Source organism: Exophiala dermatitidis (genome assembly GCF_000230625.1).
Source record: "Exophiala dermatitidis NIH/UT8656 unplaced genomic scaffold supercont1.6, whole genome shotgun sequence".
NCBI lineage: Eukaryota > Fungi > Ascomycota > Eurotiomycetes > Chaetothyriales > Herpotrichiellaceae > Exophiala > Exophiala dermatitidis.
The window spans coordinates 2,238,616-2,264,667 of record NW_008751651.1 but is presented as its reverse complement, the minus strand read 5'-3'; the positions used below and the strand labels follow the sequence as shown (position 1 = coordinate 2,264,667).

At 51.2% G+C, this 26,052-nt stretch overlaps 4 protein-coding genes across 4 annotated transcripts; 2 read left to right on the top strand and 2 right to left on the bottom strand.

The window, feature by feature from the left end:
- Nucleotides 1-495: 495 nt before the first annotated feature.
- Nucleotides 496-3,978, top strand: HMPREF1120_07638 (MFS transporter, ACS family, allantoate permease). Its single transcript, XM_009161866.1, has 4 exons — nucleotides 496-1,831; nucleotides 2,046-2,524; nucleotides 2,598-3,127; nucleotides 3,350-3,978. Exons 1-4 carry the CDS (start codon nucleotides 1,303-1,305, stop codon nucleotides 3,399-3,401), a joined length of 1,590 nt encoding a protein of 529 aa, XP_009160114.1. The 5' UTR covers nucleotides 496-1,302; the 3' UTR covers nucleotides 3,402-3,978.
- A 794-nt stretch (nucleotides 3,979-4,772) lies between these two features.
- On the bottom strand, nucleotides 4,773-6,727 carry HMPREF1120_07637 (uncharacterized protein; the record flags this gene model as incomplete). The annotated part of the gene is made up of 2 exons (XM_009161865.1): nucleotides 4,773-6,218; nucleotides 6,308-6,727. 2 exons carry the CDS (start codon nucleotides 6,725-6,727, stop codon nucleotides 4,773-4,775), a joined length of 1,866 nt encoding a protein of 621 aa, XP_009160113.1.
- A 1,935-nt stretch (nucleotides 6,728-8,662) lies between these two features.
- Nucleotides 8,663-23,266, bottom strand: HMPREF1120_07636 (nonribosomal siderophore peptide synthase SidC; the record flags this gene model as incomplete). The annotated part of the gene is made up of 1 exon (XM_009161864.1): nucleotides 8,663-23,266. One exon carries the CDS (start codon nucleotides 23,264-23,266, stop codon nucleotides 8,663-8,665), a length of 14,604 nt encoding a protein of 4,867 aa, XP_009160112.1.
- A 1,240-nt stretch (nucleotides 23,267-24,506) lies between these two features.
- On the top strand, nucleotides 24,507-26,003 carry HMPREF1120_07635 (L-ornithine N5-oxygenase; the record flags this gene model as incomplete). The annotated part of the gene is made up of 1 exon (XM_009161863.1): nucleotides 24,507-26,003. The coding sequence occupies one exon, from the start codon at nucleotides 24,507-24,509 to the stop codon at nucleotides 26,001-26,003; it is 1,497 nt and encodes a 498-aa protein (XP_009160111.1).
- Between the last annotated feature and the right edge of the window lie 49 nt (nucleotides 26,004-26,052).

The window sequence follows — 26,052 nt, the reverse complement described above, 5'->3', positions numbered from 1 at the left end:
AGAGTCTCTGTCTAAATGGGAATAAGTTGTACACCCGCTGTTCCGCACCTTATTTCTCTCCCTCGTCTTCCGTCTCCCGCCATGGCGCTGAATGGGTCAATAGCCACAATAGAAGGGTTGCCCCTTCGAGTACCTCTACCTCTCAATCCTCAAGGGCACAGAAAGCACAGCTGTAATTTACGTTGTAGAGCGGCGCAACTTGTCAAGATAGGACCAATTACCAACTTGTACGCCAGAGTAGCCGAACCTCGACGGGATGCAAAAGCGAATGGCAGGAAATCCAATCACTCCAGGCCGGGGATTTTCTTTGATGTCGATACAAGTGTTGTAACCTTCCAAAAGCGGTATAACCCACGACTGGGGTTCGTCGCATCTGTCCAATTGTGCGCTCTCCTGGCCGTACGCCGACCGACCCCGAAACCCCCCTTGGCCCCAGCTTCCAACGTCGTATCTCCCGTCCCCTGCTACAACATTATTTGGTACAGTAGAGTACGACGGATGGCTTCCATCGTCCGTCCAAGTCGCACAACTCCATGTTTCTCAGATCAACCCCACAGAGGCATGATTGATTGCTTTTTGATTCAGACTCGCGTCGCCTATCTTGCCTCCGTCCCCAACTGCCAGTGCCAGTGGGTGGTTGGAACGACGTGGCGGGTATGTGCCCTGCCTGGCTGATCGCCACCGTCCACCCCGCGAAACGATAACATATCTGGGTGTTTAATGCTGGACCCCGGTCAAGGACAGGCATTGCCATTGGTCGCTTGGGTCTGGCTACGCGATAGAAATGCCGTCGACGCTGAACACCGTTTCTTCACCCGCCCGTCACTATCAGCCGAAGTGGAAGGTAAGTGGGAGGTGGCAACTGGCAGGGTCTGTGAACCGTACGCTGTAGCTGTCTACCTAGGTAGCGAGCTCTAGGGTAGCTACAGGGGTGCCGCAACCGTCCCTCGGATCAGAGATAACATGACTTCAGATCATGTCATTGCTTGAAGGTCTGGCGTGTTCTTTTTCTCTATCTTTCTTCACAGGCTGTAAAGGGATATACTCTGTTGCTCTGCACTGTTGCTTTCAAGTCTGTTTGGTCTAGTGATTTACTTCTTCCTCACCACGCATCCGACAACATTGTCGAGCGGCGGGAGATCGGAGCAGCAACAGCAGCAGCACTGACCCCGCGACGGCGATCGTGCCGTACCGACCGGTGCCGACTTGGAACCAAGAAGCGGTCACTTGATACACAGTCTACAGAGCTCGGATCTGATTAGAGGTCCTCTGCTTAACTCGACGCCTTATCCTTCTTGCAAAATGGCAGACATGGAGACCGATGAGAAATCCGTGCCCATCCAAACCCTCCCAGGAGGCCGGGCAGTTTCACCAGTCAATCTGGAGGGACAACGTGCCTCGATCTCATCCACCAAGGCGGCGCAGAAGATCATCGCCCACAGCAATGATGCCGACGAGGCCATGAAAGCGTTTGCCAGCGGCGAAGTTTTGGAGATCAACGAGGCGACCAACAAACGTCTCCTGCGGATCATCGATTGGCATCTCATGCCGTTGCTGTGCGTCATTTATGGACTCAACTACCTGGACAAGACGACCCTGTCGTACGCCAGCATCATGGGTATCAAGAAGGATTTGGGGCTCAAAGGTGACGACTACCAGTGGCTCGGGAGTATGTTCTACTTTGGCTATCTGGCATGGGAGTATCCGACAAATCGACTTTTGCAAAGACTGCCGCTGGCGAAATATTCTGCCTTTTGCGTTGTCGCTTGGGGAGTTGTGTTGGCCCTGTTTGCGACGGTGTCTGGGTTTGGTGGAGCTGTGGCTATTAGATGTAAGTTGCTGTGCTTGCTTTACTTTGGTGTTGCTTTTCCGTGTGATTCTCTCGAAGCTGTAGTGGATACACGGGCATGGGTGCGCCATGCAGACGAGGATCCCGGTTCTGAGACCAAAAGCCACACAGTTCATGATCCGCGGGATTGTTCTCCCTTGTTGGTACAAGGCATACCAATTTTATGGCAGACCACTGACAAACATCTACCTATCAGTCTTCCTCGGTGTCTTCGAGGCAGCCGTCACCCCCGGATTTGCCCTCTTCACCTCACAATGGTACACCAAGCGCGAGCAAGGCACCCGGACAGGCATCTGGTTTTCCTTCAACGGCTTCGGTCAAATCTTCGGCGGTCTGGTGGCCTACGGCATCGCGGTCGGCGCTCGAAAACACGGCACGGCCATTGCATCCTGGAAGATTGTTTTCCTGGTCAACGGCTGTCTAACTGCTGCGCTGGGGATCATCTTCTTTTTCGTCATGCCCGACAACCAGCTCAACGCGCGATGGCTGAAGCCCCGCGACCGTGTTCTTGCCGTCGAACGTGTTCGGATCAATCAACAGGGGATTGGGAACAAGCATTTCAAAATGTACCAGTTGAAAGAGGCCCTCACGGACCCTTTGTCGTGGGCTTTTGTGTTTTATGCCTTGATTGCGGATATACCTAATGGAGGCATCAGCAATTTCTTTTCACAGCTGGTAAATATCACTTTCCCTCGGAGTCCCCTGGGTATTGAACGATTGATGCTGACTCCTATTGTGAATTTAACAGATCGTCTCGTTTGGCTATACACCTGAAGAATCTTTACTTTACGGCACACCAGGCGGGGCAGTCGAAGTTGTTGCTCTCATGTTTTGCGGCTGGCTCGGTGACAAGCTGGGCCAGCGGATCCTGGTGTCCATGTCCGGCCTGACGGTCGCGCTGCTCGGCATGATTTTGATTGTCGCCTTGCCTCTGGACAACAACTCGGGCCGTCTCGCGGGTTACTATCTGACTCAGGCGTCGCCTACACCGTTCGTTGCGCTGCTCAGTCTTGTCGCTACAAATGTGGCTGGCTATACCAAGAAAACCACCGTTGCTGCCATGTACCTTGTGGCATACTGTGCTGGAAACATCATCGGTCCGCAGTGCTTTCAACCTAAGGATGCGCCGAGATATACTCCGGCCGAAATCACCATTATTGTCTGCTGGGGCGTTTGTCTCGTCGACTTGCTTTTCATCTGGTGGTACTGCAAGCGGCAGAACAGAAAGAAGGCTATGATCAGGGCTGAGCCGGGGTATATCAAGTTGGAAAACCAAGAGTAGGTCATCAACTGCTGTTTCGTTGTGTTGTCATTTTCTTGGTCTTTCGGGACTTCCGTGCTTTGATGCGCCTGTCATTCTTCATGTCGGTATCGCTTGTGTCATTTTCCCAAAGTTTCTCGGTCCTTGTCGAGGCTCGTTCACCACCATTACCACAACCTGTCATCACACGGCATTGTTTGGGAATAGAACCGATCTGACTGACTTGATACTCTTTGCAGATGGCTCGATCTCACCGATAGAGAGAACCCCGAGTTCGTGTACAGCTTGTGAAGACCGATACACTTGTAGCCTTGACAACAGGCGAGTCTGTCGAGAGGAGTTTAGTTGTTGAGAAGCCGGCGTGTTGGCTCATTGTCTAGGTGTGTTAGGTGGAATCACTGTCTAGCAGCGAGAGTGAGCAGGGACAACATGTGTCCCTTGCGGAGCAGATGGTATCGTATCTGCTCCTTCGGCATTTCAGGGCCCTTGCGTTGTGGCAGGAGCAAAGTGCGTGGGGTGTGGGTGTAGGATGAACAGTTTCGGAGAGGCTGGATGGCAATGGCAGGGCGCTGACCCTGGACAGCTTGATGTTGCCGATGAACTGATTGATATTTGCCAAAAAGGCCGTTACAGTCCCGTCGTGCCGAAACCGAAAGCGGTCTTGTTGGCAATGGCAATGCAGTAGCATCCCCTAGTAATGCTTCGTTTCTGTCCTGTCCACGAGGCTGTCGTTATCTTTCTTCTCCAAGTCGTCTATCTTGAAGTCAGACATAGTTGAACTTTGGCCATTGACCGTTGGCCGAAGGTGTCTCAATTTCCCTCTGCTTACTTCAGGCAGGAGGAGGTATGGTATATTCAGCAACCCATATTCCTGCTCTATCAATGGTACCTACCCTACCGAACAGGTACCACTGTCGTCCTATCCTCCATCCGCCTCCGAAACCGGAATGAGAACCCTCAACAATAGCATCTGATTAGATCCCATCTCCTCCTGCCCGCCACATCAGATTAGATGAAATTCCCTTGGATTTCCCTTTTCTTCACATGCCAGTGCAGTGAGCGGAAGGCTGAATAAACCAAAGTTCACCTTAGTTCCAACTTACCACTACTACTACTGTACTAGGGCGCATGAAAAACATGCACAAAGTTCAATCTTATGCACGTAGTCTGCATACAAACTACAGTCAAGTAAAAGCATGTCCCCCCAACCGGGCCAGTGAGACGAGAGAGATTCCTGCTTATCTTGTTTGATTTCAAGTTACCTTACACTGTAGCAATGAACCGCTGACCGTGTCGTTGCTACCTAGGTAGGGAAGATAAGTACGGATGAAGATGGTGAGGTCATTTACATGATTCAGCACAGTGCAGCACGGCAAGTACCTACCTAGGTACACGTTTGGACAGTTCATACATTCTGTCAGCCTAGGGTCACCATCTACTTCCAGGTGACTACTCTGCAATCGAATATGATTATGGACAACCAGCCTCACCGCCCACCCACGCCTTCTTCCCAGGCCCCGCAAAAACCAATCTCAAGATCACATGTCAGGCTGCGATCCCTAGGTATCTATCTATATCCATCCAGACCCCCCTTTCTCAAGTTTTCAACACCAACGGTTTACATCATTCGTTCATTAATATGAATATACAAGTATTTCTTCATTAAACCATCATATCATCATTATTTTCAGTTTCAGCCATCTGCACCTCCTGGTACGTCCAGCGTACCGGTAGCAAATTGAATCTATATTGCCTCGCAAGGTACCTGACCCCGACGAAAGCACACAATCCAACCCAAATGGACGCCGACACAGCAACCAGCGCCATCGCCCCGACAGCCAGACGTTGCGTAACGCCACTGCTCATTTCCTCCGATTGTTGTTGTTTCCCCTCATCTTTTTGATCTTCTGTAATCGACTGAGAATCAGAGTCAGACTCCTCCTGATCCAATCTCAACTCGCCTCGCGGAACAATTCGACTTTTGCCCAGCACATTCCCTTGCTTATCAAGGGCGACTGCTCGAACAAATGCTTTTTTGACGCCCGCTGTCGACACGATAGTTTCGAATCCATTTTTCTCGACACGTCGGACTTCGCGGAACGACCGAGCATCCTCCTCCTCCTCACCATCATCATTTTGGTCATCAGTTTCAGTATCCGTCTCTTCCACCAACCAGTACCGGACTTCAGTAGCGCCATTCCAACTGACATACAGCATCCCATCAGTCTGATCAATATCCGGCCTCGTGTTCGGATACCCCACCCAAGCGAATTTCATCACACGGTAAGACTGGACCGAAGCAGTCCCAAACCCTTCCGAGGGCGCGAAATGGACTTCACACACCAGCTTCCCGTCGTGGCTGAACTCGGCATACTGCGCGTTCATGCCATACCCGACCAAAACGTTGCCGCTGGGCAAAGTCTGCATTGACCCCTGGGAATCCGAAACCACTTCCGTGCGAGAGAGATATCGATGGCGCAGAGTCACATTTGCCGGTTTGAGTTTGTTATCGCCATCCTGAAATTGCAAATCAAGCCAGACACCCGCACTGGGTTGGCCTGGACCAGGACTCGAATTGTCAAATAGCGTGATTGACGATTCGTCATCGTGCCAGCGCGCATGGTGCTGGGACGCAAAATTTGTAGCGTGGCCACCAGAAAGGTCAACAAAGTTATTGCTTTTACCGCCCAACGTCCACAATACTTCCCCGGTAGTACCGTCGACATACAAAACTGCGTGAAGCCAGCGCGACGACACGAGATAATTGCCCCGACTGTCCTTGTCCACGCTGTTGATGTGGAACCAGTCCCAGGCGTCGTCGCGCGTGTCCCCCAGCGTCCCAGGGCCCCAGTTCGACTCGGTGAATGCGATATGGTCCGATGCCCGCCATTGGAAGAGGACCCTGTTGGTTTCCAGATCAATCTCTTGAAATAGTCCGTCCCAGATCCAACCTTGGGCGGATTTTCCGACCGACGTCAAATCGGCCGATATGATTTGGTACACTGTGATCAGGGCCGTTTGGTTTTTGGTGATTCGGAACTCGTGCAGGTCGCCGTCGAGGTTGTTGCCGGCGCTGATTTTGTATCGTTCCGTGTATGTTGAATCTAACTATAATTCACCAAAAGATTAGTCCAGAAGTTACACAGGTACGGGGTACAGGTAGACCTGTCAAGAGGAGATCTCAGATGTTATCTTACCATATAATATACACCCGCTCCATGGCCTTTAACTCCATCGTCCCCAGCCCAAAAAGTTAAAAACTCCTCGTCGCGATACCTCTGCACCTGCAAATTATACGGCTGTGCATATTTTGGATCTGTCCAGACAAGTTGGCCGTGTCTGTCGAGGATCATGGGGGCCGGCGCGGGCACAGCGAACCCCCGCGGCGTGAGCATGACTAGCAGTCCATCGTCCCGGCTGCAATACCCGGGTGTTTGTTCGTAGAATACGTTTGTGCGTGGAGCAGAGGCTGATGATGACAGGTATGTTTCGGGAACGAATTGGCCGTACTCGCCGGAGTCGAAGGCGGTATTTTGAATAAAGGGGCCTTTGTCGGCATATGCTTTGGCGATCGCTGTAACGAACAAAATAACCAAAATGTCGAAAAGAGTCGTCATGGCAACTTAACTCACTTCCTACCCTCGAGAAAAGAGAGAGGCAGAGTGTGTGATAGTGAAATAGAGAAGAAAAAACAGGGCGGAATGACACGAAACCGACACCGATGGATGCAGTACGTTTACGTCGTCAAAAGAAGGACTTTGAAGTAAAGGATGGTTATTGGTACATCGTAGCAGGCTGAGGCAACCAAGTGAGTCCGATTGCTGCTATGTCTAGTAGAAAAGGCATCGTCTGAATAGTTAAAGAGTTTGTCTGCTCTTTGCACCGAGATATCTGTAACCAATTCCTCACCTAGTAACAGCGTTTCGAGTCCTCACTTGTGACAGTACCCGTCGGCCGACTGACCGACCGATAGCCGGACCTGTATGTGGAGGTGGAAGTGGAAGTGGAGGCAGGGGTCGCGCCTGGACGTCGTCAGCTTATGGCCATGCGCTGTACAGAAGACACTATGTCAAGAAGAGCCACGATCACAGGGCCCAGGGGTCGGTCCACAGATGGACCCCGGGCGCGTGTGCTCGCGTGGCGCACGGCTGTATGTGGCAGTGGCACACAGGGCACAAGGCTGCGTTGCTTCGTGTAGCTACACAGTACGTAGCTGCTGTGGCTTCCTGCGTGGGTCTGAGCCTAATACCGGACGTGGTACTGTGCTCGTAAATCGTTAACCTGTTTTTTAAGTGGTACGGGCTTAAGCATTTTTCTGTGATCCGATCTGTAGGTATCCCTGCATGACAGGTGAAACGCGAATCTGGGGCAGAAAGGAACCTCCCAGAAAACCAAGCAAGGCCAGCCTCACTGGTACTGTTGGGGGAAGGATCAATTTCAGCCTTCACTCTTCATTTCGGTCATTGCTGCCATTGCCAACCATGATACAGGCAGGCACCGAGACGGCGCGAAATCAGGTATCATTGGACTCGTTCGTGGAAGAATGAATGGCGGTCATGTCGGTTAATGACCATAGCAGAAATTTTCACGAGCCGTCTGCTCGGACCGCGCGTGCATAGGTGGACGAGGCTGACCGACTGACTCTTGACTGATTGTCTGCCTCTGCCATACGCGTCTGTTGGCGTAACGTTCAATTTGGCCGCTGGTCAGGGGTACGTAAGCCTTGTCGTGTCGATGCTTGGCAAAAAGGTCAAGTCGACGTTGGGAGAACCTCAAACGTTCCACCTCTTACGCTTTCAGGACGACCCACCGGCCCCACACTCATTCACGGCCCACCCTCCTCGTACCTCTGACGATTCACGAACGAACTGTCAGTATGCTACCAGAACACCGATTTCTTATCAACTTACTAATCATACCGTAACCATTATTGTTGGACTTGTCCTGTCTCCATATATCTACTGCAGGTCGGTGTTCCCGAGACGTGCTGCTGGAGAGTTCGAGTCCGACGCTGTTGCAGGTACCGGTATGGTGCTGGTGCCCGCGTCGTAAGAGATGTAGAGTTGTAAAGAGGATGTAATGTCGCAGGAAGATATCGTCAACAGCCGTACAGGTGGCAGGCGCGAACAACTGGAAGGCTACTGCTTCGTTCCAGTAAGTTTCAACCATGTGAGCAAGGCGAATTTCACGGCTTATGCGGACCTCCCCTCAAGTAAAACGTAATCACGCTTTATAACATCTCGTACCTCGCATCTACAACCAGACTATCAATTCAATCTATTCAATATCTATGTACTAACTCAGTCAAGTAAGCCTGGTTCCTGGTTGGGAGGGAAAAAAAAGCAACGATCTAATCCCTGCAACTACATATATCATGACATGAACAAACTCCGTATCTGACCCATGATATAATCCACTTGCTCCTCACTTAACATATCTGATGGAGCAAAGATGCCGATCCCGAGATGCTCATCATCATCTGTAACTTTTGCCTCGATATCAATGGCAGGCTGCCGACGACAACAGTCAGCATAAGCCACATACGTACTTCATCAAAGTCCACAGAACATGTGGTTGGGGAAGGGAGAACTTACTAAACACCATCCTGTCGTATGGTTATGTTGCGCCGAGTCCTTTAGGAAAGGCGACACCGGCTCCGTATCTTCCAGCTGGTTCTGGTCAACGTCCGCATGTCGCACTTGCACAGCTTTCCGTCCAGCAGACAGGGACTCAGTTCCTTCTCGTGCATCGAATGCAGCGCTGTCACCGTCATCGCTATTGCTGTCTGCTGGCAGAGACAGGAAATTGACATAAGTATCGATTTTCACGTTTGTCCACGCATAGATATCCCTCATGCTGACTCCGCAATGTTCGGCTCTGCTGATCTCAGCGAGATCATGTTGGATCTGCAGCGCAGTATCGATCAGCGATTTGTCATCACGGACACAAACCCGAAGCGGCACAACGTTAAAGGTAGGTGCAATCAACTCAGTCAGCCCGTCGATGTCCAGTGATCGATTGGCGAGGTAGATCCCCATCACCACATCACCAGTGGAGACCATTCTGTCGGATGAGTGCCCCTGGAGTTGCAGCATAGCCGAGTAAACCGTAGCATATGCGGCGAAGAAGTATGCTTGCAGACTGATACCTTGTGTCCGGAGCTTTTCCTTTATTTGCCCCATTGCAAGAACCCTGGCGTTGAATCTCTCGATGCGGGTGCTGTCAAACGCGCCTGGTTTGACGAAGGAGTAGAGAATAGGACCGCGGCCGTTCGATTTCAGATAGGATGTCCAGAACTCCTTTGCCGCCTGGTGCCAGGCAGCAGAGGTTCTTGAAACGAACTCATGCATTGACGTGTTCAACTGTAGCTGCTGTTGTTGACCGCCATCGAAATCGTTGCAGAGCTTTTGTAGCGCAGACACAATAAGTTGCAAGCTCACCGCATCATAAAGGGCGTGATGAAGCCGGAGGACCAGCAACAGCGCTCCTTTTCCATCCTCTCGGATCTGCCACAACCAGGGAAAGCGATAGCGGCCGACTGCTTCGCTGTTCAAAACGACTTGCAGCGTTTCTTCACGGCCATGCTTATTCTCGAGGTTGACAAATGTCGTCCTGAGAACCGGGACTTTTTTGACGAGCTTATCAAATGCTCTTCGGAGGATGCTGCCATTCATGTTGGTCACTCGCAACCAGAACTGTGGATATGACCAACGGCCTGAGCTCGCTGAGCACATGTCGAGCATGTATATCTGTCCGCCGGTGCAGGGCAAGACATCTTCAATGTCGTCTGCAGGTATTCCACTTCTGCCTATGACGGCTTGGTATACGAGCTGGTTCTCACGTGGCACAAGAGTCTTCAAAGAAGATGCGACATTCCCAACTTGCAGCTTGTCTGCCGCCTCTGCCATCTTCTCCACTGTTTGTGCCGTGATTATCTCACTGACTGGAAGCCGGAGACCCTTTCTTTTCAACAATCCTGCAACCTTGATCGCGCTCACACTGTCTAGACCCAGGTGGAAGATGCCTGTGGTCTTTTTTATCTTCTCGAGACCGGTGCTTGAAACTTGACTCAGGACTTCTCTGACGGTGGCTTCTTTCGGTGTCCACACTTCATGGTCTCGGTTTGTCTCTGCCTGGCCTTTAGCCTTGCCGTATTCTCCGTTGGCTTCGTCGTCCTGGGAACTTAATTGAACACTAGGCAAGCCGCACATCGACACACCGCTCTGGTCATTCTCGAAAAGGGGATCCTCTGGCGCGTTCACCAGGGACAACAACACTGACTCGAGCTGTTGCAACAATCCTTCACCAAACATTTTCTCCCCAATCCCTGCCTGCAGGGCCAGAGTCCAGACAAGCACATCACCTTGCGCCTCAAATTCGATATTGAATGGGTACGGCGGGTTTATCGTAGTTTCAACAGATACTGTCTCCTCATATAGGGACTGTATGCTGTTCTTGGACTCGGGCAGTTTCTGGTAGGTGAACAGGCTATCGAAGAACTCTGAACCAGGTCTTTGTCCACTGGCATAGCGAAGAGCATCCCTTAATGGAAACTGTTGGTATTCCGACACTTGTACGGCCGCCATGTGAATTCCTTTTAGCATTTCATGCTTGGTACTATACTCGTGGATCCTCGGTCGGAAAAGCACCGTATTGAATGTTGGAAAAATGAGACCTTCCGATCCTTCAGTTGTGCGACCGGAGAGAACAACACCAAAACAAACGTCAATCTGGCGGAGGTGGTGTGCTAAAAGAATGCTCCAGCATGCAAGTCCCAACGACTGAAGGGTCACACCTTGCTGTTTGCAGAAGTCCAATGCCTCCTTCAGAGTGACGTTTGATGAAGCTTTCTGCAGCAGGAAGCTGGGGGGAGAGTTGTCTAGAGCAGGCAGGCTGGCCGCTAGGAGAGTGGGTTTGGCATCCGACAACTGGTTACTCCAAAACCTTTGGGACACCGGGCTTTGTGCTTGATTGATCACCTGTTGCACATAGCTCTCATATTGAACATCGGTGGGACGTTTCTCGTCATCACGGGAAGAGTGGTATAGGTTTGTGACCTGCTGATGGAGCAAGTGCATTGACCATGCATCATACAATGCATGCGACATGGCCAGGACCAAGAAACTTTTCCCTTCATCATCCGATAGGATACAGATTCGAGGTTTCTGGTCTTTGAGGTCTTCTCTTGCGGCTTCTGATTCCATGCTCTTGACTAACTGGGCCAATCCGCTTCCAAGAATAACCTCCACTGCATCATGTTTTGTCGTCACATATTGAAGAAAGGCTGTCGGGAGTTCGGGCTCTTCAGTATCTGCAAAGTGAGTCCTCAAGATTGGCTCAAGCTCGGACACACGCTCCCATGCCACAGCCAAACGGCTGAGGTCAACTCCAGGCTTCAGCTGGAAGACCATGACGTTCAGGTACTTTGACGACTCGAGGAGCAAACCTTCTTGCATTGGCGTGACAGGCAAAATTCGTTGGACGCTGTCTACTACAAGGCCGTGATCTTGCAGGATCTGTCTGTATTTGCCTTGGGATTCGGCTATTGAGAACCCTGTTTTATGCTGTGGGCTTTCTTCGTGGAGACATCCAGGAGCAGCATTGATCTCATTAGCAATGCCTGCAACGGTTGGTGACCTCATAATCGTGCTGACGGCAACTTTGAGACCGACGTTCTTGAGACGAGCGGCAAGCTTCATTGCCTCAATGCTGTCAAGCCCGAGCTCGAAGAGTGTCGGTTTGTATAAGCCAATTGTCTCTTTTTCAACGGAAGCAAGTCCGGCGATCTCGTCTCGAATGGCCAATTCTGCTTCAGTCCACTGTACTTCTTCAGCATGCCCGTTCAACTCGGTGTCTGATTCTTGTCCCATCATTGCGTTTTGCCTGCTGACTGCAGGCTCGTCTCGCGAATCGCAGAAATCTTCAGGGAGAACAGACTTGGTTGCTTTCACATCCTGCAGACATTCGACATACGTTCTCAACAGCGCTCTGGCACCTGCTTCGCTGACGGAACCTGATTTCGCAACAAGAGTAATGCTGAATGTATTTCCGCGCTGTTCCACCTCCATATTGAGAGGATAATCCGGCGTGCTCTGAGATGGGAGTTCATGCCACAGAAAGCCTTGTCCCCCATATATTCGCGGCTTCTGAAACACAAACAAAGAGTTGAACATGTCGTTGCTCCCACTGCATCCGAGATATTTGGCCACACGCCGTAACGGGGAGTGTTGGTATGGAACGACATCAACATTATATTGGTGACATGCCCGAATGAGATCTGACACAGTCGAGTCTTTCTTTAGATGGTCGATGGCGAAAGGTATTGTGTTGAACATAGGCCCGATGACATCCTCCGCGTTGACCTCTGTCAGTGCTCGCCCAGAAACGACAACCCCAATCAATGGATTAACATTATACCTCTGTTGCAAAACGTACAGCCACCAAGCTTGGAAGAACGCCGAAGTTGTAATGTCGAGTTGTTTGCAGAAATCTTCCAGAGACGTGTTCGAAATGGATTGAGTCAGGTAGATCGGGGCTGCTTCATTTCCAGTTTCTGAAGGAGGTAAAAGCAAGCTGAAAGACTGCGCATTGCCGAGTTTCGAGACCCAGAATTCTTTCTCATTGGGCATTGAGCACAGAGGCCCATAAGGCAGGATCTGATAGAATTGCATTCCGACATGGAGATTCTTATGGCCATGATTGTAAATTCTGGAAACCACATCCAGCAGGAGGGAAACGCTGATTCCATCATAAAGTCCGTGGAAGATATTGAGAATCATGTACGCTTTCCCGGCGCTTTCTAGCAGTTCGACTATCCAAGGTAAGGCTGCCGAGAAGCCTTTGACTGACCCAACCCATGCTCTGAAGGAGCTCTTTGGTGGAAAGCAAGGCAACTTGTGGGAACTCGGAGCCGTAACTAGTGCCACACCACTGTGAGTTTGACGAAGCACTACTTGTGCAACTCCCCTTGAAGTGGGCACGAAATGGGTCCTCAAGATTGAAATCGATTGTTGTGCAAGTTTCCATGCTTCTTCTAATCTCTTCAGGTCGACCTTGTCATTGAGTTCAAAATGAAAGGATGAAAAGTACACTGTGTCGCCAGGTTCACTGCACAGGGCTTTGGACATCATGCCTTCTTGTAATGGAGTGCATGGAGCAACATTCTCAATGTCTTTGTCGTCAACAGAGAGAGCTTGGATGATTGTTCGGCGATGAGCTGCTCCAAACGATTTGATTCGGTCTCTTGCACTGGCCACTGCTTCTCCATGGTCAAAAGTGCTCTTTCGATGAACTGCTGCCGCCAGGTCGCGTACAGTAGGTTGTTTGAGAATTGTTGCAACATCTGAGGTTTTGAAGCCATGCTTCCTCAAGGTTCGCGAAAGTCCGATCACAGAAATCGAGTCCAGACCCAACTCAAATAGCCCTGAACTGGGAGTGATGGAAGTGGTAGGAACTTTGAGAAAGGAGGCGAGTATATCGGTCACCTCTTTGGCATCCCTTGAGGCTTCACCTTCTTGTCCGGGATGATCACCTGACACTGATGACCAGACATCCTTAGCGAAGTCTTCGAACAACCCTCTCAGAGCCTTGTGGTCTACTTTATTGTTGACTGAGAGCGGGATCGAGGAAACGGCGATAAAGTATGTGGGCACCATATATGCAGGCAGCATGTCAGCGCAGCGTTGTTGTAGGTGCCGAGCCAGCTCTTTGGTATCTTTTGTCGACACAATCAATGGTCTTTCATTCTTTGCTCTCCTTTTCTCGGTTGAGAAAAAGGTCACAAGTTGGTCTTTCTGCTGCGTGGGATGCTTTATAACCATTGTGACAGCATCTTTGAGGGTTGATCCTGTACTGAGAATGACATGATTGATCTCCGCAACTTCCAACCTTTGCCCACGCAACTTGACTTGATCGTCTATCCGGCCCATAAATTCAAAGCTGTTGTCATGCAACAAACGAACAAGGTCTCCCGTTCGGTATACTCCTGTTTTGTACTCCGCCAATGTGACGAAACGTTCAGCGGTGAGTTCAGGTCGGTTGAGATAACCTTTACCAACAAGAGGTCCTGACAGACACAGTTCACCGACAGCACCGCGCAAAACTGGCTCTTGAGAGGTGGGCCTCAACACGAAAGACGTGACGTTGTCCCACTGTTGGCCAATATTTGTTGGCTTTGCGTTCTTAGGGACTTGTGGGTGAACAGTACACCCGATCGTCACTTCACTCGGTCCGTAGAAATTGTACAAACAGTGCGTATCTCCCCAAGTTTCCAGGATGTCCTGTCTCACCTGTTCTCCGCCAACAATGAAGACTCCTTGACAGAGGCTCGGGACTTCTTCAGGGGTCAATAAGCGCGCCAGGCTAGGAGTTAGGTCCAGATGCGTGATTTTGAGCGCACTAATAAATCCTGGAAGATCTTCAAACAGTAGGTCTCGAGGAGCAGAGGTCACTGTAATCCCCACACTCCAGCTCCAGAACTGTTCCAACACACTGACATCAAAGTGGAAGGAAGCAAATTGTAGCCAACGAGACGTCTCATCCCACCTACCCTCGAAGATACGTTGAAAGGACAGCATGGCCTGTACTGCACTGTCGTGGCTTATCAGGCAGCCCTTGGGCGTACCAGTCGTGCCTGATGTGTAGAGACAGTAACAAGTGTCTTGTGGATCCAGCTTCCTTGAAGGTACAGGAGGTTCGGCCGGGAATTTCAACCACATACCTTCATCAAGTGCAAGTACAGTGATTTTGTCACCGGGGAACTCGGACTTCTTGTCTCCAGTTGTCAGGACGATGGCACAACTCGAGTCTTCCAAGATGAAATCTTTTCTTGCTCGTGGAGCACCAGGATCGATAGCAACGTAGCCACATCCAGCTTTCAATGCACCCAGGATAGCAAATGAAGCCTCGGGACACTTATCAAAGCACACAGCTACCAGCTCTCCAGCCCGTGCACCTTTGCTCTGAAGCAAATGACCGATCCGATTGCCGTTGGAGTCGAGCTCAGAATACGTCCAGCTTGCTTTGTCTGGCTGGTCTCCATCCAAACTTGTCACAAACTCCAATGCAATGCTCTGAGGCTTATGTGTTGCTGCAATCTCCACCAGCTCGTGCAGAAAGCGTACATTGGTTTTGATCCGCTCCTCTTTTGCAGGGACAACGGACTTCAGGGAGTCCAAATCAGGCTCATAGCCCCTTAAGTCGAGGATGCTTCTAAAGAGAGCATCGAACTCACATAGAATCTGGCTTGCCTGCTCCGGAGGGACGACACTATCCTTGAAGGTAAGCTGGAAATTAAGATCGTCGGCCTTCGGAATTATCTCCAGCGAAACGGCATATTCTGCAGTAGCATCATCATTATCGAGGCTCCACGGCCTATTTGGGCCTGTTTCCCTGTCGAACTTTTGAAGGACGATGACAGTATCGAAGAGCTCTTCCTGAATGCCTGTCCAGCGCTTAATCGAGGTTGCCGAGGTGTGCTGATGTCTCAAAATGCCTGCACATCGTTTCGAGGTCCGCTGTAGAAGGCCTGGTAAGTCCGGCGAGACTTGAATTGCAAACGGCAATGTGTTGATACAGGGGAAGACAACCATATTTTGCTCTTCCTGCTGGAAATTCCTCCCGGATAGGATGATGCCAAATGTAACGTGATCCTGCGCAGTATACGCGGAAAGGAGCAAAGCCCACGCGCTTGCACACACAGCCTGCATGCTTGCACCGGCTCTATGGCAGGCATGCTCAGCGACCTCTCGAGGCACCTGCGATGCCTGACAGGCAACGTGAAAGTGCTCCTCGTTGTTGGTGTAGATTCGAAGGTCAGGGAATCGAGTAGGACAAAGATCCGGAAGCATCCCAACCCAGAATTCCCTCGAGCCTTCGTCGCGGCTCCTGGCAACTATATCTGAGATCACTGGGTCGAGCTCGATAGGATTTGGTGGTCTGCCGGCCGCATAAATATAGGCCACGTCTCTCAATATGATGTCAAGTGACTTCGCATCATAAAGGGAGTGCAGCATGGACAGCTCCAGTGCAGGAAGGGCACCATCCAAAAATCGCAGCTGCCAAGGGTGTTCCCTGATTCGGCTCGTAGGGACTGAGTTCGCAGAATGGCCTCCATTGCCATTAATTGTGCCTTCAGTCCAAGGTACAGGAACTGTGCCTGCGTGGTACGTTACCATGGCAAACGGAATTCTAGGATCATCTGTCTCCACAAATCCGGTCCTCAGCATATCATGGAGATTTTGCGCCGCTGCCCAAGCATCCCTTAGTCTCCGAGGATCAATGGCGTCTTCTAATCGGAAAACTATGCGATTGAAATACAGACGGCCTCGGGAGCGAAGAAACTGTGAGAGAATGCCGGATTGAGTAGGTGTACAGGGGCGAATAGCCTGCACCAGTGCCTCGTTGATCTGATTGTCCTGGCAGATTGTCTGCCGGTATCTCCGGTCGAATGCCGCAAGGTCGAAACCCACTGGTATTTGGGACGCCTCGGTCTGTAACTTGCAAATTGTTGCGATCTCATGGATAGTGACAGCTTCCAAGATGTCCGCACTAGAAATAGTGTATCCCTGTTGTCGAAGACGTGCGGCGATTTGTACAGCACTGATACTGTCAAACCCCAGACGGAAAATACTGGTGTCTTTGGTTATGTTGTCCTTGATGTCGGGTTTTAATTGCATCAGCACATCTCGAACCAATGCTTCGGTGTGTGACAGCTCATTGCGCATATGTGCGTGCTGTTCGTTTTGCATCCCATCCTCTAAATCACTTATGTGTGCTGACGAATTCAAGGGTTTCAGTTGCGGCAGCGCAGGAGCGAAGGCCGAATAATCCAGTGCTCTTGCATTCAGGTATCTTGTCGTATGTAAGAGAACGGCATCGAAGCAATCTAACAGCTGTGCCAGGACGTTCTCGTTTGCCGATTGCGAGTGCAGTTTCAATGTTATCACATCAGTAGACCCGTGCATCAAGATCTCTAGGATGAACGGGAACGGCATGTCACCAGACTCTTCCACGAGGGTCCAGATCTGCTGGTCGAGCTCCAGTTCTTCACCTTGGAACAGTAATAATGTATCGAACAAGGGTTTGCTGTCCGTGCTGTTTTGTCTTTGTATTCGGCGAAGTGAACTAGGTTGATACGGCAGCATTTCAACGTTCTTCTGCTGGATGTACTGGCACAATTCAACATTCGACGTCTCTTTCTGGACCTGCACCCTCACCGGGACGGTGTTAAAGCACGGGGCAACAACCCGGTCAACGCCCTCAATAGGCAGATTCCGCCCACTCATGACATTTCCAAAGCAGATGTCATGTTTGTCAAACAGGCAAAAGAGCAACCGAGTCCAACAAACTTGGAGAAGTGCCAGTGGTGTTGAGCAGCTTTCTCGCGCAGAATTCTGTAACTCTACCACATTGAGGGTAGCCTTGTGTACCGACACCGATGTAACATTGGTTGGCGTTCTGTCTTCATTTTTAATAAGTTCTCCGAGCCTGCTAGGAGAGTAACCTCTTAGTTTCTGGCGCCAGTATTGATCGACTTCATCCGACTGAGCGGAAAGCACGAAACTCAGATAGTTGTCAAACGGAACAGCCGGCTGTAGCTCTTGCCCAAGGAGCAAGGCTTGGATTTCGGTTAACAGGATAGACATGGCCTCGGCATCGTACAAGCAATGGTGGATTTGAAGGTCCAGTTCTTGATGTCCACCGTCCTTCTGGCTCAATGTCATTCTCCACGGCGGATACATCAAGAACGGCAAGTCTGGTGCAGGTTCGACATGATCGCCTTCAGTCTTCCAAGGAAGTGGGAAGTCCTTCAACACCACCTGTACAAAAGGAGTGTCGGCGGATCCTGTTTGAGCGAACCCCGTCCGAAGAAGCTGATGCCTGGAAACGGCATGAACCCACGCCTCGCGCATCCTGCTTATGTCGCTGAAGATCCGGAATCTCAGGCTGTTCTGGTACGCGCTAGAATGAGAATCCAGGGAACTGCTGGCCATCGCCTCTTGTAAAGGAGTACAAGGCAGAACCCTGTCCACGATGAGTCCTGCTTGTAAATAAGTAGCAGTCACTGTAGCCTTCCAGTCGGAATTTAAGGACTCATCGAAGCTCGCCTCGAGGTTCTTGTTCTCTTCAACTTGAGCTGCATTCTTCAAAGCCAGCACGAGTTGACCGATAGATGGATGTCGTAGAAGCATGGAGATCTCCACCGCCGGAAAATGATTTCTCAATGAGCGGGCCACACGTATTGCGCTGATGGAGTCCATTCCGAGCGCAAAGAACGACGTATTGCGACGAATGGCTTCCGGTGGGACTTCCAAGGCGCTTGAGATGGCATGAGCGACGTGTCTCTCCTCTTCAGAAAGATCATTCTCCTCCTCTGATGAGCCATGGTCTTTGGAGAACTCCTGCAGTTGCTCTGGTGTCAGCTTCTGGTAAGCCTCGACCATGGCCGCTCGATCAATTTTGCCTTGTCTTGTAAGTGGGATACTGTCGAGGCGGATCAGAGAGTCGGGAATCATGTAGCTTGGCAGCATAACTTGCAGCTTCTCGAACAAAGCCTTAGTGACCTTAGCCAGGGGGAGAGATCTTGCTTGATCATGCGGGGTCCAGAAGGCCACAAGCCTTGCACTATGGCCATCATTGACTATCAACGAAACCGCGTCTTCCACGTCTTCATATTTGATCAAGCATGAGTTTATCTCGCCTAGCTCAATGCGCTGGCCTCGAAGTTTGACTTGGTCGTCATCTCTGCCTAGGATCGTAATAGATTCATCGCTAAGAAGCCTTCCAATGTCTCCTGAACGATATAGTCGACCGTACCGTGGATGATCGAAAAACGCTTTGGCAGTGAGCGTTGGGTCGATATAACCGCGACCAACCTGTTCGCCGCCTATCCATATCTCGCCTGTGCCTCCCTTGGGAACTGGGCTGAACATCCAAGGATCTCCGGGCGTGGCAGTACCGGCCACGTGCGTTTGTGAGCGCTCTTGTCGTCTGCATACGAAGACGGACGTGTTTGGCAGTGGAAAGCCAGCATTATTGGAGGCGCTCGACCTTGTCACATTCGGCCGAACAGTACAAATGTTTGTGGTCTCACTTGGGCCATACCCTTGAAACAGGCCACGGTCTGCCCAATCCGCAAAAACACGGGAGTTCATGGGTTCCCCTGCGGTAACTAGCAATTTTACCCTTGGAACAGCATCGGGATTGACAAGTGCAGCCACAGAGGGCGTCATGCTCAGATGAGTGATGGTCAAAACATGGATGAAGCGCTCAAGATCCTTGAACAAAACGTCGTTAGATGCAGTGCATAGGGTCATACCCATGTGCCATGTCCAAAAGATCTCAAATACAGAGACATCAAAGGCAGGAGAACATGCTTGCAGAAGCCGATCCTCACCCGGTATACATGGATACAGCCGAGATAGATCCTCAAGGTTGCTTAGGAGATTTTTGCGCGTAATGAGGACGCCTTTAGGGACGCCAGTGCTGCCAGATGTGAAGACCGCATATGCGAGCTGGTCGCCTGTGTACTCAAGCCGTCGCGGCATGAAAGGGGCCGATGGTTGCTGCACCACTCTTTCTATTGACAATGTAGGGACATCATTGGGTATTTCAATCTCTAGGCACTCCCCGGTTAGAACAAGACGGCAAGCGGATTCGCCGATTATATGGCCAATTCGTTCCATTGGCGTTCGCGGGTCAATGCAGAGATATCCAGCGCCAGACATGATGGCACCAAGAATGCCGATGTACAGTTCGATTGATCTTGGCGCAATGAATGCCACAAGGTCATCCGGACCGACATGGAACTTGGAGCGGAGCGCCGATGCTACCCTTGAGGCCTTTTCGTATAGATGACTATACGTCAAGCTCTCCTTGTTAACGTGACCTGTATCCGGGTTGAAGGAGTGGACGAACTCAACAGCCAGTCTGTGGGGATCAGCTTCTGCTAAGTGTTCAATTGTCGTCGTAAGGCCAAATTTCTCGCTGAACCTTTCGGGTTGGACATTAGAGAGCGAGAGAAGTCCCTGGCCTGCCTTCTCCCACAACTCCTGCAAGCCAAGATCATGTTTGTGAACCATCTCATTGGCAATATAATCCAGCTGGTTTGCAAGGAGCTTCGCATGCGCAACGGGTACGAGGGAAGTATCGAAGGTGAGCTTGAGGCGGATGCTCTCATTGTGGGGCTCAAATTCGAGTACGAGGGCGTAGTCCAATGCATCACGAGTCCGAATGGTAGCCACTTTGGAACGGGCGTGCTCGTGGCCTTCGCTTGTCTGCTGCCATACGCACAGCGTGTCGAATAGTCTTTTTTCGCTTCGTACTCCTGCAGCATGGTTGATATTGCGCAGTGTTGTGTTACCGTAGTTCAAGCATCCTGTACGCTGTCTTTGTACAAAGCTGACAAGATCTCGTACCGTTCTCAAGCTGTTAAGGTCTGTGCGCAAGGGGAAAGTAGACAGACAAGGCCCAATGACAGATTCCACTCCCAGCAGAGGGAGGTGACGGCCAGCAAAGACAACGCCAATGGCGACATCCTGACTGTCGAGATAGGACGATAACACGAATGACCATGCTGCTTCCAGGATCGCTTCTCGACTACAACGGAGCGTCGATGCAGTAACAGACACCTGGTCATAGGATGTGGACAAAGGAATTAGTAGATAGTCTTTCGAGGGAGTATCGGGTCGGGTCGAGCATAGATTAGGAAAGGATGAAGGCACAAAGCCTTCGAAGTGTCGACGCCAGTATTCGTCGTGTTCTGTACTATCAGCAGAGAATAGAGAATGCTGGAATGAGCGGAACGCTGAAAACTGAGTCCGAAGGGGTATATCCGCTCCAGAGAGGATGGCGTTCAGATCATCCATCACCAACTCCCACGACCAACCGTCGTACAAGGCATGGTGGACCCGTATCAGCACTTCCTCCTTCTCAGGAGTGCTAACAAGCTCAATCTGCAAAGGTCTGAGCATACTGAGATCCCCTTGAGGTATTGTACGCCAGATAATGTGCACAAATGGCATTGCTTGTTCACCGGTGGCCATGAAGCCAGACCGCAGAATTTCGTTCCGTTCTGCCACAATGCCGAAAGCTCGGACAAATGCATCGAAGCTCACATCAGGCGCTAATCCGAGACATATTTCATTGAAGTTCAAATTTTCATTTCCAGAAGTCTCCACGAGCATCGCTACCTGCATAGTACTGCAGGGCACGACCTTCTCCCATGCTGGCCACAGGTCAGCCAACTCGGTACTGTTGCGTAGAGAATTCTCAATTGCAATCCAACTTTCGGAGTCCTCGTAGCTTGATTCTGCAGCAAACAGCCCTTGCACAGGCGGCGACCTCGTAATAAGGTCGGCCAAATCTGCTACATTCTCGGCTTCCAGGAGCATGGCAGCGTTTATGGATCTGTGCTTTTGGCGGAGATTTGCTGCAATTTTGAATGCTCTGAGGGAGTCTAAGCCCAGTGACCAGAGCGATGTTGACCTGTCCACCTTGCGAGCCAATTCATCCGCAAGAACCTGCGCAATGTTTCGTTCCGTGTCATTGATAAAATTGTTGTCCTCTTTGGTTTTGCGTGGGCGCCAAAAGTCGCGCTCGAGCGTCTTGCGATCAACCTTTCCGGAAGGTAGCCGCGGAATGTCTTCCTGGAGTACAACGATCTCATTAGGTCGCATATAAGATGGCAACCAAGACTTGCAGGTTGCGAGGATCTCAGAAGCTTGAATCGTATGGCTTGTGGAGCAGAACAGAACTAGATTGTCGTCGATGATGCTTGCGATGGCAAGCTGAACACCCGGAGTTCTTGATGCAACTTCTTCTATTTCCCCAAGCTCAACTCTTTGCCCTCTAAGTTTGACCTGGCCAGAAGCCAGACGTCCGAGGATTTCTAGCTGTCCGTCGGGTCGACATATAGCCCGGTCACCGGTTCTGTAAATGGGACCGTAACCGGGTAATTCGACAAAAGCCACCCTGTTCTGATCGGGCCTGTTTAGATATCCATCGGCAAGTTGGCCCGCAATGGCGAGTTCGCCTGATTCCCCAAGAGCTGCCACCTCGAGCTGGTCGGATTCCTTTAATATGAAGGCGGTCACTGACTGAAGAGGCTGTCCAATGCTACGCACTGAGGCATTTGAAGCCAGCTTCGGCGCCAACGTGCAATGAATGGCGGCCTCAGTGGGTCCGTACATTGCGTAAAGCATGCTCGGTTTGTCCACGCTGCCCCCAAACTCTGAGACGACATGCGGTGTCAGCATTTCTCCGATGGTCAACAGAGTTTTCAAGCATGGTGCCGCGTCTCTGCGCCTGAGAAGTGTCCCCGCCACGGTAGGAGTTAGCTCGGCAGCATCGGCGTCAAGCAGTCGGATGGTTGCAGGAAGATCAGAGAGCATGCGCTCACGATCACAACCTACCAAAGTTGCACCTCGAAAGAACGGAAAAAAGACCTCAAATATTGAGACATCAAATGTAGGTGAAGCAAACTGTAGAAATCGCTTGAAATGGGGTATATGTTCGTCATGTGCTAGCAGCGACTGAGTAACTGATAGATGTGACACCATAACACCCTTTGGCATGCCTGTTGAGCCGGAGGTGTACATAACATACGCCGGCCCACTGGGACGGACCGCGGGTAGGGCTGACCCATGGCTTTCCCCAGAAGGCGTTCTGTCGCTGAGCTCTTTGAATGAAAGAGACATACATATTTCATCTGGAAGCAGCTGTTGTACTCTTCCCAGTGTGCTAGAGGTGGTTAGAACGAAGGATGCATCAACATCCTTTACTATGAATTTTAACCTTTCTGGGGGAACATCGTGACTAACAGGGCAGAAAGCCGCCCCAGCCTTCAAGGTAGCCACCCAAGCAATGTAGAGCTCCGGGCATTGCGGGATGATGACCGGGATGACATGTTTGTCTTTCTTCTCACGATATAACTGAGCCCTGATGTCCCTTGCCAAAGCATCAGTCAAGCGGTGGAAACAGCTGTAATCGAGCTTCACGAGTTCTCCATGTGACAGTAGGAAATCCAGTATCAAGCGGTCCGCGACCGGAGGAGCAACCAATTCATGAAGGAGCTGAGGCCCGGGGAGGGTTCGCCGATCCAGGTTGACTATTGAGAGGTCACGTGGACCCTGGATGCCATTGGTTGAAGGTGCCATCGTCCGCGATGGGAGAGGTCGGTTGCTGCCAGCGGAGGAATTGAGAGAAGTTGTTCTTAGCTTCCTCCCAGGGGTCGTTGTATCGGTATCGTCTCATTCCAAAGCAAAGAGACTCTATCCCACGGATATTCCACGTCATAGATATGGTTAGTGTGGCTGTAGTAATAACGGCCAATGGGCACCGACAGCCGTTCTTTTTCACCTAAAAGCAATCCTCAGTAGAGCTTCAGGGAGGCCAGAAAAAACGGCGGTCGTCTTGTCTCAACAGATGTGCCCTCGGCTGCCAGAACGATTTCAGGATAATAGTTGGCATGGCGTTGAGGCGACAGCTGAATTTGCTTACGCGAAGTGTTCAACCACAAGCAGGTGACTAACATGGTCACCACCGTATGGCTTGCATTCTCGGAAGTACCACTCTGTAAAACCTCACGTCAAGACAGGCAGGAAGTCGGACTGCTCGATTGCTGGAAAGAGCACGAATCACGATCGAGCGACGCCAACGACACGGCCTTGAGAGAAATTTTCGTGTCCACCGAAGGCCGCGATTGAAGCTGTTGATGCGTGCCACGAACATAGATCCACGGCGGAGCAAAAGCTAAAGCAGATGAGAGGAGCTCAAGCTCACAAGCTCGGCCTTTGCAACACAAACGGGATGGAACGGTATGGGGGTAATGGCCGTCGGCCGGAAATCGTGGTGTTCTTCGGTGAAACGCCCGCTCGAAGCCGTGGCGTGATTGGCGATTATCAGATCATCGGCGCAATCAGATCAGCGATTATCAGATAATCGCCGACCCTCAGCCGCTTGGCGCTCCGTCATCGGCAGCCCGAAATTGGCCCTGTCCAGTTTTATTTCTGTTTTTCCGCCTGCGGTCCCCCCAAAGCGAAGTGGGTTGCGCTGGGCATTCATGCTACATGCTCGCTTCATCCCTGTCCAGCATTTGAGATGGAGAGACGACAACGCTGGCAGTCATGAGGCTTTCCGATATTGGCTCGTGATCCGAGCGACTAGGGAAACATCAACAACGATGACACCTCGACGGGCGAGCCCGCTCTAGCCGCCCCTCCAATGATGGGCAGCCAACGCCTTCTACGCTCTGGGCGCAATGGCTCACTTGCGAGGTCCTCCGGATAGTGTTTATAGTCTGCTGCAGGGCATCTTTTCATCTGATTGACAATCTTCCCAGCAAGTTAGACAAAATATCCTGTCCAGCGAACGCAGAGCTCATCGTCGACGGTCTCAATGGCTCCAGCTGCTGTAAAACCGAGCCCGGAGTCAAGGAGCCACGTCCGGAACACCAATGGCTGGAATGCTCAAGAGCTGAGTAATAACGGGAATGCTTCTCGACTGTTCCGCTCGCCCACCAACCTGTATTCTGCCGCCGAAGGGGATGTTCACGACTTGATCGGTGTAGGATTTGGACCAGCTTCCCTCTCCATTGCCATCGCCCTCAGCGATGCATTGCAGGCGCAACAAGAGGCTGGTTTGGGGGCTGCTAGTCCGAAAGTCCGTTTCCTCGAGCGACAGAAGACATTTAAATGGCACGCTGGGATGTTGCTCCCTGGTGCAAGGATGCAGATATCCTTCATCAAAGACCTTGCAACGCTTCGAGACCCTTGCAGCTATTTCACATTCCTGAATTATCTGAAAGAGCACGACAGGCTCATCCAGTTTACCAATCTGAGCACGTTCTTGCCGTCTCGGCTCGAGTTCGATGACTATCTCCGTTGGGCGGCACGCCATTTTGACAATGTCGTAACATACGGCCAGCAGGTGGAGTCGATACACCCCCGGAAACTGGGTGGCTCGCCGAAGTATGACTCCTTTGAGGTGGTCTCGCGCGACCTATCGACTGGAGAGACAAAGACCTTCTTGTCTCGAAATGTCGTCATTGCAGCGGGTGGCAGACCGGCTCGACCAGCGATATTTCCCCCCTACCATGAACGAGTCTTACATTCGTCAGAATATCAACTCAGAATTGACCAAGTTCTGCCGGACAAAGACAAAGCATATAGCATCGCCATTGTGGGAGCCGGCCAAAGCGGTGCTGAGGTGTTCAACGACCTCCATAGCCGGTATCCCAATGCCACAACAAGATTGATATTCCGGGATACAGCCTTGCGGCCGAGTGACGATTCGCCATTCGTCAACGAGGTGTTCGACCCGGAAGCTGTGGATACCTTCTTCGCCCAACCAGAGGACTTCCGTCACCATAGCTTGAAAAGAAACAAGGCAACCAATTACAGTGTGGTCAGACTGGAGCTCATCGAGAAGATATATGAGGACTTGTATCTTCAAGGGCTCAAGCAGCCAGACAAGACTCGCTGGCAGCATCAAATCTTGCCAAGCAGAGAGATCACCGCGGTGGCTGAAGATCCAGTGAGTCACCGCATGAACCTGACTCTGACCAGATTAGAGCCTTTGAGCAACAAATCTCAGGAAACGATGGCCTTTGATGCGGTTGTTCTGGCCACAGGATACCGACGAGACGCCCACATCGACATGCTCAGAGATTGTCAGAGCATCAACGCCAATAAAAATGGAGTATGGCAACCCGGCCGCAACTACGGGCTGAAGCTGAGTCCTGAAGCCGTTGAGGAAGGCGTGGGCATCTGGCTGCAGGGCTGCAATGAAAGCACCCATGGACTCTCAGACTCATTGCTGTCAATCCTGTCAACTCGCAGTGGAGAGGTGGTAGATTCTATCTTTGGGCGAGACCTGCGACTTGGTGTTCATTGAGAGGGCAGTGAAGCACGGTCGAGCTGGTTCCTATCTAGCTATCTCTTCC